The sequence below is a fragment of the Pollachius pollachius genome (genome assembly GCF_949987615.1).
Source record: "Pollachius pollachius genome assembly, chromosome: 7".
In the NCBI taxonomy this organism is placed as follows: Eukaryota; Metazoa; Chordata; class Actinopteri; order Gadiformes; family Gadidae; genus Pollachius; species Pollachius pollachius.
Genome location: NC_136940.1, coordinates 6,945,239 through 6,959,152, shown reverse-complemented (window position 1 = coordinate 6,959,152; position 13,914 = coordinate 6,945,239). Strand labels below are relative to the sequence as shown.

The 13,914-nt window shown below is 49.1% G+C and overlaps 1 protein-coding gene across 1 annotated transcript in view; it reads left to right on the top strand.

Moving 5' to 3' along the window:
• ttll7 (tubulin tyrosine ligase-like family, member 7) overlaps positions 1 to 13,914 on the top strand; it is a gene marked incomplete at both ends in the record, with an annotated part of 68,946 nt that overhangs the window by 25,547 nt on the left and 29,485 nt on the right. The window contains 3 exons of the mRNA XM_079739320.1: positions 9,450 to 9,544; positions 11,152 to 11,299; positions 12,443 to 12,516. Coding sequence (XP_079595446.1) covers positions 9,450 to 9,544; positions 11,152 to 11,299; positions 12,443 to 12,516 — 317 coding nt within the window. The remainder of the gene's footprint in view (positions 1 to 9,449; positions 9,545 to 11,151; positions 11,300 to 12,442; positions 12,517 to 13,914) is intronic.

Below are 13,914 nucleotides of genomic sequence, written 5' to 3'. Positions count from 1 at the left end.
CAGCCCAGACGGCATCTGTGTCTCATAGAGAAGAGGTGTTTCATTCAGCTGTGGTCTTGATCATGGAGAGGAAAACACACACACACACACACACACACACACAAACACGCACACACGCAGACATGCACACATGCAACTAACGCAGCGTTGTGATTGAACGGCTGTGGTTTTGTTCGATGCTTAAGCCTTACACTTTGAAGCCCTACTCTGTATTTGTTTGCCATTTGAAAGTATCAATGAAGAGAAGAAAGGAAAAAAGCAACAGCTAAACACATTTCATGTTTGGTTTAGCTTCAAGTCACAGTTTTACTGCTCTCTCCAAAGCTGTTTGGCGCGCAACCTTGAGGTGAACTTGTAGGGATTGGCGATGGGGCTGGCTTTTAAATCCATGGTGAATTTGGATAAATACGAAGGTGGCAAGGGGAGAAGAGGACGAATATGATCAGGTGTATGCTGTTGCGTTTGCGTGCGTGTACGCGCGCACATGTGTGTGTGCCTTGGAGGGGATAGATTAAGACTGGCTAACATTAAAACACGCAGAGCTTGCTGCTCATTTTTTCCCCGTGGTTACGGCCCATCTGGGCTTCTAACGGCGCGCGGGGGGAGACCGGTGTTTATCCCTTCGTCACGCGAGATCCGACGAGGCCGGAAACGCCCGTTCGCAGAGCCTCGCCGGCCCCTACCTCTAATCACCCCGATGATTGGCGATACATTTTTTTTCTTTTTTTACATCAGGGCTTTTTATCTTGTCTTCTTATGTGTACCGTTAGCCCAACGAAGCAGCTCCAGCTGGCCAGCTCTAAAATAAGGACGAGTTTGGGTTCGGTGGGGGGGGGGGGGGGGGGTATTTATTTTTATTTATTTTTTACTTTTTTCTGGGATGGAGCTGAAATAATTAGAAGCCTGCCAACTCGCTGCATCTTTCTTGCTTGGACCTCGAAGGCTCAAAGGCTAGTTGGTTTGCTTGTTAGGGACAAGTACGCACGCGTACATACACACACGCAGGCGCACGCACGCACACAAGCGCAAGCGCACGTGCACACAAGTCTTGGCAAATATCTATTTGTCCAATGTTTTGGTGGTATGATGACATTTCTTGCCATGATGTGTGTGTCTGTGTGTGTGTCTGTATGTGTGTGTGTGTGTGTGTGTGTGTGTGTCTCTGGTGTGAAGCCCACTCTCCGGGCCATTCTCAGGGCCCCTTTTGATCCCTGTTGAATTAAACAGCGACTCGTTCCCTCTGCAGGGTTTTTTCCCTGCAATGTGTTGTCGGTAAATTTGACATCTTAATAGGTAAAATAGAAGGGGCGGAGACACAGGGGGGCTATTTTTATTCCATTGTTCCCGCCGTTGCACGTGGCAGCATTCGGGGGTATCAGTATGCACACACGCACACGCACACACACACACACACACACACACACACACACACACACACACACACACACACACACACACACAGTGTCATAATGTCCTCCTTTTTCAGGCTTTTGCTTGTTGTTTGGCTACTTCTAATTGCCGTCCCTCTGTCCTGGCCCTGCTCGCTCTCCTCTCTCGGTGCACTCTCTCCTCTATGTCTCTCGCCCCCTGACCTCCGGGACGAGCTGCAGAGAGTGATCTACGGCTAATGAGTCGGCGGCACTTTGGTCAGCCGTGGCGCTGGTTTTGCTAGTAATTGTGCTTGTGTGTGTGTGTGTGTGTGTGTGTGTGTGAGCGACGCACGCCCGGGGAATTTTGGGCCACATGCACAGCGACAACGTGCTGCAGCTGGACCATAACCCACCAATTTTATACACACACACACACACACACACACACACACACACACACACACACACACACACACACACACACACACACACACACACACACACACACAAAATCCATCCCTCCCTCCACATCTATTGTCAGCCCTCCTCTCGCAAAGATGAGGGGGAGAAGGAGGGAATCGGGGAGGGTGGCTGACATCTTTGTCTTCGGACTTTATTATTTCTTCCTCCGGTCCCAACTTTCCTCCTATCCAGCGCTCCTTTCCCCTCCCAATTGTTTCAACGTACATCAGTCTGGTCGGCCTGTCTCACCCCGAGAGCCAACAAAGTCCAGCTGATCTCTCTCTCTCTCTCTCTCTCTCTCTCTCTCTCTCTCTCTCTCTCTCTCTCTCTCTCTCTCTCTCTCTCTCTCTCTCTCTGTGCACCTGTCTCTCTCTCAGCACAAAGTATTTATTCAACGTGCGCGAGGTTGTGTTAGCTTAGTGTAAAAGTACACGCCTTCTACATGTACGATCATGTTCACACTCTTGTGTGTGTGAGTGTATGTGTGCGGGGTACTATCCCCACCACCCCCTTGTGTGCAACATGGAGGCAATTTTCTGCCTGTTCACCGGACCGGCGGACTCGGGCACCCAAGGACCCAAGGTTGCAAAGGAATTAAATAGTTCTCCCTTGGTCTGCTCACATCTCTTTTCTCTTCGCCAGTGTTTCCTGTGGGAAAAACAAAACCAAAAAAAAAAAGTAAATAAAAAAAGCACAACTTTTTCAAGCTTTTCAGAGCCAAATAGAAAAATCCATTTCGTCAATGTCGTCGGCGGGAGTTTAACTGAACGCTCTGTTTGACTCTCCTCGTGATCATTCTTTTGGGAAACTCTCCTCTCCTCTCTGTCTTCGGGCGATCTCGTGTTCTGGCCTGAACCTGGGAAAGGGGGTTGGTTGAGCCTTTCAAATATTCCCGCAAGATGTTCAGGAGGTGTTTCCGTAAGCTCTCCCCACGCTTTTAATCCAGCGTCCATTCCCTGATCGTTGGGAATGATTAAGGAATTGACTCTCTCTGTCTCCAACTCTCTCTCCATCCCGCCCTCTCTCTCTTGCTCGTGGTCTCGCTCTCTCTCATATGAACTCAAGTCTTTCAGGTTGAGGAATGATGGCGGAGAATGTACACAGGTATATACTTAATTATCTTTTGTCCCCCCCCCCCCCCCCTCCTTTCGGCGATGATTAATCCCCACCACTTAGCAGAATAAAAAGGGTTAAATGTGGTATTTTATAAAAGTCCACAGATAGACGTCCTCAGGTTTTGACGCTGAGGTTCCCGTTCACCCCTAGGTGGCAGTAGTCATCTTCACAATGCACCGCCGTCGCCGTAAGAGGTTTATTAAAGAATAATTAGAATGATGTATGGGACTGTCTCTCTCTGTCCACATCCATTTTTTCTCCAACATGACTATTTCATGGAATAAGTATCAAATTAGGAGCACGTGGGCCCGGAATGTGGGGCAGTTAAAATCGCACAGCAACGTTTACTCATTTATCATCAGGCACGCGTGGCAGCGTGGTAACTGTCTCTCTGTGTGTGTGTGTCTGGTGTATGTGTGTGTCTGAATGTACGTGTATCTGTGTATGTGTGGGTGCACTCGTGCACATTTGTGCATCGGGGGGGGTGGGGGGGACGTTTTCGTTTCACTCGATGTGTGTGAGTGACGGGCGGAAACTGGAAGTTTGTTTGAGTGCATGTGTTGCAGCACGCTCGCTCGTGTAAGTGTGTGTGTGTGTGTGTGTGCACGTGTTATGTGTGTGTGTTCTGAGTTCATATGGTTTAAAATACTTTATGAAACGGGTAACAAGGGGCTTATGTTAAAATAAGCTATTTATTATAAATGCAGGCAGTTTGCGTAGACGAGCGCTGTTCATTGAAAGTATTACTATTTATGTATTTAGCATATTCAATCTTTCCCTTTACATTAATCAGAGGTCCTTTTATGTTGTATTTCCTTTATATGCCCTTATGATGAATTCACAGGACATTTTTGGGTTTATTTGGTTGTGTTATCCCCTTCAATTTAGAACAAAGTCGTGGCACCATCTGTTGTCAGGCAGATTAGCAAGTATGACAACCAAAATAATGGCCTCCTCACACACACAAACACCAACAAACACAAATACACACAAACACAATTGTTTATTTCCCCCCCAATATTTCCTAATACTGCATTCAGGAAATACTCAGTTTGGAAGACACCTTCATTGAGCTGTATTTATGCACCAGCTCCTCCATTCCTCCTCTATTTCCGTTGATAGAGAGGGGTGACACGGATATTCTCGCGTGTCATGTTGCTCTGTGACTGATGCGCGCGGAGCAGGTGTATATCTCTCTCAGCCATGTGTGTGTGTGTGTGTGTGTGTGTGTGTGTGTGTGTGTGTGTGTGTGTGTGTGAGAGAGTGAGTGTGAGAGATTGTGTGTGCTTTCCCGTGCGTAACCGGGCTCAGTGTGTGAGCAAGCGGCCGTGCGTAGCGTTCAGCACTCGTGTGTACGTGAGATGGTGTGCGCACCCACATCAAGGTTTGCCACTGTCCCTATTCTTCCCTTTGTGTGTGTGCGAGTGTGTGACTGACGGAGTGAGTGTATGCCTTTGTGTGTGTGAGTGTGTGACTGACGGAGCGAGCGAGTGTGTGTGTGTGTGTGTGTGTGTGTGTGTGTTGTCCCTGAGTTCCTTTTGTGTTCCTGTCTGGGAGTGGATCGGTGTAGATCTTCATGTTAAGAAGAGAAGACACTATGTGGGCACAGCCAGCCCACCAGGTCATGGGTGGATGTTGGATAAGGCAAGAATTGCTTCTCTTAGTCCCAGGACCCCTTGCAGAATCCCCCCCACCCCCCCAACCCGTTTCTCTTCACCACACCAAATGAAACCACTAGAAAAACTAGAAATCGGAGAGAGTGGCTTAACAGGGTGGGCCGGCCGTCTGGGTTTGTCTGTTGCTGTCGTTCTTATTTTTTCCCTCCCTATGTCGCGTATTCTCTCTCTCTCTCTCTCTCTCTCTCTCTCTCTCTCTCTCTCTCTCTCTCTCTCTCTCTCTCTCTCTCTCTCTCTCTCTCTCTCTCTCTCTCTCTCTCTGATTGCTGGTACCCCTTCAGTGTGCGGAGCGGAACGGCAGCCTCTTCCAGGGTCGTCCATTGTTTACTCCCCCGCCAAAGCATAATAAAGGTTAGGGTGTTTTGGAAGTTTTTCCCTACCGACTCATCACATTAATTACGAGCTCAACTTGTGTGCCGCGTGTTTTGTTCTAAGATGCTCACACAATGTCATTGGACATTGTGTGTTCTGCCATTACTTTGTCCTGGAAGGCACACCATGTCAGAGCATGGGCTCGGAGCCGGTCCAAGGAACGGCGACCGGAAACAAACACTCTGTGAACAGGAGCGGAAAACATAAACAACAAAAACGTAATCCTATCAACTGTTCTGGAACACGACTATTAATTACATTTCTCCGAAAAAACGGAAAATGACCTTGTTATTTTGTGGTTCCTGTTCCAAGTTGAATTCCATTTCAGGATGTTAATTTGGGTACATCAAATAATCGGGGAATGGAGATATCGCCAGCGAAATCACAATGAAATTAGTCTGACGCCCGTGCCCTTATTTGGAGGCTGATGCACAAGCTGCACCAGGGCGGCCTGGTGATTAGCGAGCATTCCTTTCCGCAACTCGATGGCTGCGGTCTGTGTGCGTGCGTGTGTGCGCGTTTGTGAGTGTGCTTGTGCACCCCGACTGGGCCACATGATTAAAGTACTACCTTCTACCTGCCTCACCACTTCTCCATGCTGGTTATACGATACTTTTATACCTTGAGCATAGGGTGAGATAAGATGATGTACTTGGATCTGAAAGGCTGCGACTTGAAAAATACAAAAGGACATAAGCCATTAAAGTGAGCATCCTTTCCTGTCTATTTACCGGTCTCCCTCTGTCTCTTCCTTTGAGGTCCAGTTATTAAGCTCGTTAGACGTACCTTTTGCTTCAGAAGGACAATTCATCCTCTGCCCCGCCTTTGCTCCACTAGTATTATAGCTCTTTACAGGTGAGTTACACATGTGTGAAAAAAGGGCCCGACATCCAGGTGAACAGAGAGAGGGTCAAAAGAAGAAGAAAAGCTGGAGCTGTGCTTCTTTCTGACTACACCGCCTAACCCCGTAATCCCGGTGTGTTTAATGGGATGATTAAAGGAGGAGAAAACCTGTCCTGGGAAAAATAAGAGTGATGTGCTTTTTTTCCTCGCCTTCTTCCTCGTCTTTGCTCCTTGCAAGCTCGTTCTACTGTTTAATTGATATATCTGGGCGATGTTGATGCCGCGGCCGAGACGAACCAAAGCCGTAGCAGGGCTGGGAAAATACCCGGGAGTTTGTAATCTTTTCATCTGAGGTTTTCATTTTCTCCATTGCTTTTTTTTTAGGGAACTAGTCTACTAAGAGCGGACGAGTGCCGCCTCCCCCCTACCTTAAGACCCTGCTGGAGTCGCTTAAGGATATCAGAGTAGGGGGGGGAAGCCTGCGGGGCTTCATTAGGACCAGGCCAGCCCAACTCCCTGAGAGAGAGAGAGATAGAGAGAGAGAGAGATGGGGGAGGCACTCGTTCAAACAAACAAACAAGAAAGAGCGAGGGAGAGCGAGAGCAGGGGGGCAGACAAGTACAAGTGAGTGGCCAAGGAAGACAAGGAGAGAGGAGGATCGACGGAGGAACACATCTCAGAGCAGCACACAGGAGGGGAGGAATATTGAGAGGGCGAGAGAAAGGAGGGATTCTGCACGAGAGAGAGAGGAGGAGAGCTAGCAAGGGCCGAGCATGTCATTCTAGCCGGTGACAGTTTGACACCACAAATCAAACCGTAAAAAATAAAGAGACAAGCAATGAGAAAAATGCTGCCGGGATCACTGCCTGGTCTGTCTGTTACCTATAGGCTACACCTCAGTGGAGATATTCTCTTTTTACTACGGCTGTCATATCTGGGGAGCCCAGTAAATGAAAACAGACCTCTTTCCCTCTCTTTCTCATTCTTTGCAGTGTTTTTTCTCTTCCGGCCTCTTCCTAGGTTGGTGGAGGTACTGCAGGGTAAAAGGCGGGTCCTGTCAAACATCAACAGAGATTGCGGGGCTATTTCAACTCGGTTCAACTGCCTGCACAGGGCTCTCAAAGGGATTCGTGAGCCAAACCAAATGTTGTCGAAAAATAGTAATAGTTTCTCATCGTTTTCACATGTGTACAGCCACACCAACACACAGTGCCAAACAATCACGCACATACTCCTGGCCTCCGTTTGAGTTACACCCCACGGTAGTTTAGCAGTGTAGTCCATGAAGATAGCGTAGTGTTCTACAGTTCACCACGTGCAACGAACTAACAACCCCAAAAAAACATCTTTGAATTTCGCATTCCTGCTTCCTCCCGACTTACACATTTACATTCGGGAGCTAAACTTATTCACACATTCCCGTTTCTTTACGCCAGATCCAAATCACAGCCGATGTCTCATGCTGTTAGCCTTTTCTTGAGCATTGGGGTGGGCCGGGGGGGGGTGGGCCTGGGAGTTAGGGGTGGAGGGGAGGGCCGCATTCTCCCAACCCTCGCTAGGTTTTCCCCCGTTCAGTTCGGCGAATAATTCGAACAGACGACCTTCTGGTTATGACTTTGTTTCGTTTGGCAACCGGCGGATCCCCCATTGGCAGCGGCGGTCACCGCTCCAGCTCCCACAGTCCTCCGGGGCGCCGGTTGTGATGTAAATATTATCTGAAGGCGGCGGCGGCGGCGGCGTTTCCCAGGTCTGCCACACACCAGTAAGCACCTTTTGTGTTAAGATTAGCAACGGCGAGTTCAGATGGCAGGGCGAGGGAGGCAGAGACAGAGCGAGAGAGAGAGAGAGAGAGGGTGTTTTGGTGGAGTTAGCCTAGTGATCCCTTGGAGGCTTGAGCAACGTCTCAGCTTTCTCTCTGGGGGAGCTGGAGGGCTTTGTTGCTCATTTTCAACCAGTGCTCCTCAAGGTTTCAATTTTCCCCACGTCAAACACCCCAGCCCATTGGTCCCTTCTTCGGGATCCTGTAACCTGGGCCTCGGATGGGGATTGGCACGCCGGGGAGCTTTTTGAGGACCCCATTGGTTCAGTGGCCCTTTGTGACCTAATGTGAGACTCGTGATTGGCTGCTGTGGAGCTTCAATGTGCTCTGCTGTATCCAACTCCTATTTTTTTTTTTTAACAGGTACAGCATTGCTTTATGACTCGAGAAAAATGCTACTGTAACTGTAGTGAATTACAAGCTAGTCAAAAGGAAAAAGCATGAAAGAATGAATGAGTCTAGGGGATTTACAATATATATATATATATATATATATATACTCATGTCTTGGTGTGTGAACACACAGGATTTAGTTCTGTATGTATGCGATAACATACAGTAGCTATACAGTGCAGGCAGTGCGCTGACTCTCAGAAGACTTCTCTCTCTCCCGTGTTCATTAGAGCATTACATTACATTACAAATGTCTCGACAGCAGCAGCGGCGGCGGCAACAGCAACAGCAGCAGCAGCGGCCCATCCCAGCATCATTAGCATTGAGGAGGGCTCATTGTCGCCCTGATTGTTTGCGAGCAACGATCGTGAAGAGACTTGACTGACGACCATGTTGCCGAAGCATATCCCCTCGAAAAAAAGAAGAGGCAAAAGCGCTTAAGCAGCAACGAAGGCCTTCTCATTTAAACTCACCCTGCAGGCGCAATTCACTCAGTGTAGGCGGCCTCTGTGCCCCCCCCCCTGCCCCACCACACACACCCGTCTGTCCTTAACCCCCCCACCCCTCTCTTCCTCATTCCCACTTCAGCCCGGCTCCCTGATTGCTGTCCCTTTTTATTGTCAGGCACAATGTGTTTTTAACACCTGGAGCATAAGCGCGTGCGGGAACACAATGAAATGCAAAAAAAATGCAAAGTGAGAGAGAAAGTGATTTTTGGCGGCGTCAGGTGAAACATTTGAACCCCAGTCGTTTCGGAAAATAGTTTTTTTTTTTTTTAAAGGCGAAAAGGCCACTCCTGAATGTTTGTTTCCTTTTGTTTGTTTGTGAGTTGTTCAAATCACAAGTGGTTCCAATCTCTTGTGTGCGTGTGTGCGCGTGTGTGAACGTTTGTGTGTGTGTGCGTCGTCTACCACTCGTGGTGTTATTTAATCCAGATTAAAAAAGGAGAGAAGAGAGAGAAGAGAAGATTGTGGAGTGCTGGGTATTCACTAGCATTTATCAGGGACAAACCCTCTTAGAATGCCCGCTACGTTTGGGTTGAAAAGACTGGGTCCTTTTATCTGCTCAGAAAACCCCCAGTGGAGCACAGTGTACGCCACATACGTGCTCACAATCCCACACATGCAAACACACACATGGACACACAAGGTCACTTCTTCCCACTTGGCATTGAATTGGTGTGTGCACCTTTCTTTAAGGATTCATGGCCAAGCAAAGAGCCCTGGTAAGTCACATAATAGAGAAGAAGGATAAAATACATACCGCTTTGCAAGCTACTCTCCTATCTTACTCTATGGATTCTCTATCACTTGAACATAAAGTAGGTGGACTTAGTTGGTGCTCACTGACTCTCTCTCTTTCTCTCTCGCTCTCTCTCGCTCTCGCTCTCTCTCCCAGATCAACCGAGCGCCCAGTTTTGGAACTGATCAGAAGATTGATTACGACGTGAAGAAGGGAGTGCTGCTCAACGCTTTAAAGCTGCTTAACATCAGGTACCATGCACGCACACAAACACTCATTTATTTACACACACACGTACACAGATACACACACAAAATGACACACAAACATTTACACATACACAGAAACACTAATTTACTTACACACACACAGACACCGTTGCACACAAAAAATTACACAAACATTTACACACACACACACACACACACACACACACACACACACACACACACACACATAAATACACACATGTTAAAGGGGACTGTCCTCCTGAGCCTCGTTACGTTTGGAGTGAGAACTTGCATCGCACTTTATATTTCACAAGGTTTGTGATCTTCAAAGACGTCCGATCAATTCTCTCACGATTTTCGTAATTTAATGACCCTGAGAACTCGAGACCGGGAGACATTTGTTCTGACATAGTGGAGTGTGTTTGTTTTTGGTGAAAAAAGTAAATAAAACATACAGTCTGCTGCAGAGAGGTAGCTATGAAGAAGAATAGCTACAAAACTATTTTTTAATACCCATTATGAACTCTTGCATGTACGTGCAACCCATATGTTTGGTTGGTACATATGCACAGGATTTGTTATGCACAAATATTTTGTACGTGTGTGTTTGTGTGTGCGTGCGCACGTGGACATGTGTTGCTGCTCCACTGTCCCAGGGATACAAAGAATGTGTCCGCTGAGCGATCACCATGCACCCAATCTATGTGCTTTGGCTTCTTCTTCCGCTCTAAATTTAGATTTCATGGTACCGGCGTACATACGACACATGAACACAGCAGCCTCCTTCATTGGTCGAGTTTGGGACCATGTGACATGGTGCAGCAGCCTCAAATATGTATACATAAGCCACTCTCCTGACTGGTTCCAGTCGGCACAGGCAAACCCCTTTTCACACTGATCAGTTGCTTGGCCGATGTTGAATCCGTTCCAACAGTTATCAAAAAAGAGATGTGATTATTTCTTATTATAATCAATTTCTCATCACATTTCTTCTTTTGAATAAATCAAAGATGTATTGAAAGGAGGCTGCAAGCTGTTGTCTTCTCAGAGAGAGAGAGAGAACCATAGAGAGGGAGAGAGAGAGAGAGAGAGAGAGAGAGAAGGAGCGAGAGAAAGCGAGTGAGAGAGAGGGAGCGAGAGAGAGAGTGAGTGAGAGAGAGAGAGTGAGAGAATGAGAGAGAGAGATCTTTGTCCTCGCTTGCTCTCTAGTCTCCTTATTTAGTCAAGGTTCGGCTGCCCCAAAGGGGGGGTGTGTTGTTGTGTCGATGTCGTGTATCGAGGTGGGCCTCGGTCTTTCATTCGGGTCTCCGAACACAGAACCGGATCAGCCCGGATCAATGGGGACCCAGCCGGCCATGGACATTGACAAACTTCGGCCTGTCTCGCAGCACTCAATATCCAATTTAAAGGGCCAGCGATTGGCTGAAATGAATCGGCCCATCGGCAGACCATGACACCCCCCCCCCCCCCCATAGGGAATCTGTCTCCTCCCCCGTTAATCTTACGGGATCAGGTTTAGTTATTTCAGAATTGAATATATCTGTTATCTCCGTCTGCACCTCATTCTTTTTCGCTTTATTATCATTTTTGTTCTGCTTCATTTATCAATTCCGGTTTCTGTGTCTCAGGGCTAGCGATAAGAAGCGCAACCTGGCCCAGCAAAAGGCCGAAGCCCAGCGGCGGCTTTACGGCCACGGGTCGGTGAAGAAGCTGTCGGCGGCCACCTCCGACCGGGAGAAGCAGCGGCAGACCCTGGAGCGCCGCCGGGAAGAGCTGGTACGCCAACCGTCAAACAGACAGACAGACAGACAGGGTTAAACAGGCAAACAGAAAGAGAGAGAAAGGGGGGAGGATGGGGACGAGGGGGTCAGTTTCACTTTCACTTTCAGCCTGCAATAGGTGGCCACCAGGGCACCTTTCAAAGCGCGTAATGACACCCCATAATGAGCGTCACAGGTCCGGCGGTGGCTGGGAGAGCGGAGGTCAATGAGCTGCTCGCGCCGGCGACGTGTGTCGCCCTCTCATTTGGAGGAAGCGGATTTAGACACGCTCCAACAACCAAAACTTCCCAAACCCCTCCCCGGTGTCCTTCTCTTCGGAACACGATAAAAGTTTCTTTTTTATTTTATTAGCCAATAAGAAAAACGCCAAAACTTGAATACAGCAGTTTTCTTTTTAGGGCTGCTGAGTGTTAAGACAATACGCGCAGAGTAACCCGAGGAGAAAAGAAAACCTGAACTCGAGAAAGTCTTCATGCCCGTCGTACTTTATTTTTTTTTGTCATACTTTTTTCTCTCTCCTCTCCGAGATGAGCGTACCGTTTAATTATGTTAGCCTTGAAGTGCGGCGGCCACACGCTTTCTCCGCCTCCGTCTCGCGACTGACGGCTCCAAGTGCCTTAATTTTCTGCTGCCTCTATGATTAGGCTTTTGATTAACCTTGACACCTATCATGGGCTGGGTGGGGGTGGGGGGGAGAGGAGGGGCAGGGGGGCGGGGGCTGGGTGGGTGTGGGCTGGGTGGGTGTGGGCTGGCTTGGCACAAGAGGTGCTATTCACAAAACATAATGATGAAGTGAGAGGGGAAAAAAGTGAAAGTAAAGGCGACAAGGCCGTGGTACGAGACGGCGCCGGTGGCGAGACATGAGCCGTGGCTTATCCTAGGGCTTCGCTCCCATCGACTCGCTCCGGATTGAACTAGGCCCCCTCCGTCGCAATCACACCTATTGTAAACGTTTAGATATTAGCCCCATAATTGATCTGGCACGAAGCGGTGTGCGTTTGCGACGCAGAACAGTGGGCGACGTGTGAGACAGCCGGCCGGTGGCTCGGATGTTGTGGGAGGCAATTTCAACCTGATTCATTCCTTTTATATTCACCCATCCACCTCTCCCCTCGACCACCCCACACACACTTTACAGAAGGAGCGCCTGGCGCAGGTCCGCAAGCAGATCTCCCGGGAGGAGCACGAGAGGAGACATCTGGGGAACTACAGGTAATGGTGTGCGTGTCTGTGGCCGTGTAGAAGTGTGTGCTCTTTGGGTGTGTGTATGTGTGCTCTTTGGGTGTGTGTATGTGTGCTCTTTGGGTGTGTGTGTGTGTGTGTGTGTGTACATAGTTACATTTTTTGCTCCACGATCATATCCGCTGGGTCATCAGCAGAGTGCAGGAGGTAGCCGGGTAGAATACAGATCTCAGCTTCGGACGCTGTGGAGCACGGAGGAAGGCAGCGGGGTCACGGAGAGAGAGAGAGAGAGAGAGAGAGAGAGAGAGAGAGAGAGAGAGAGAGAGAGAGAGAGAGAGAGAGAGAGAGAGAGAGACAGCAGGGATCACGTTGTTAGCGCTCGACACGACAAAGAGCCCAGGGTCTTCCCTGGCTCGTCTCAGGAACGCAAGCGGAACCGCTGCGCCCCGCCGCTCACTCTGCTAGCGCTGCTCCCGCACACTGCGCTCTCCTCACTCCCGTCCTCCATCTTGGTACGGACTCCGTCAGGGGGAGGCTCGCCGTGACACGCGGTGTGTGTTCGTTTTTAAAAAGTTACCCAGCAGTCAGCGCAAATAAGAGCCCAGCTTGACTCAGCAAAGCACCACTTCTGATTGTTAACCCCCCCCCGCCCCAGCGCCCTGTGTCCATACCCAGCGCTCCTCTGCTCATTCGCGTTCCATCACTGACATGTCAGGGACTGAACTCCTCCCTGCCTGACAGACAGGCCTGTCTTTCTTTCTTTCTTTCTTTCTTTCTTTCTTTCTTTCTTTCTTTCTTTCTTTCTCTCTCCAGTACACACAGCTGCAAACGTGTAGCACTTCAGTTGCGTTTACACACACTTACACACGCACACACACATGCACGCACGCACGCACGCACGCACACACACACACACACACACACACACACACAGTGTTTGGCTCACACACTCGAGTGACATTTTGGCTCATCAGTGGATTGAATTACTGGCCAGAATTCTTCATTAAGGCTGCATGGAGTACTGTCTTCCCCTCCAAACAGGCAGTCAGTCAATCAAGACAGGGCTGAGGTCTGTCTGGGAGCGCTCTCTCTCTCTCGTAATAAAGACCCTCTCAGCATTCAAAGGGCGTCCCACGCCGGCTCCGCCAGGCTCCTGATTAACACAGCGCTCCTCGTTAAGGCGAGCTCCGTTAACGAACCCCACTGATCAGCCGCCCGGTTAGATGGGAATCTCGCGTCAGATGCATGAGATGATACTCAGGAGGGGGGAGGGAGGGGTGAGGTAGGGGGGAGGGAGGGGCGTGGGGGTAAACGTATCATCAAAAGAGAGAAAGCCCCCTCCGGACACAATTGCTCCCGCCTTTGCCAAAAAGTCCCCCCCCCCGAGACACTTTTGGAAGATGGGAGGAAAAAGGAGAAAGCCCAGCC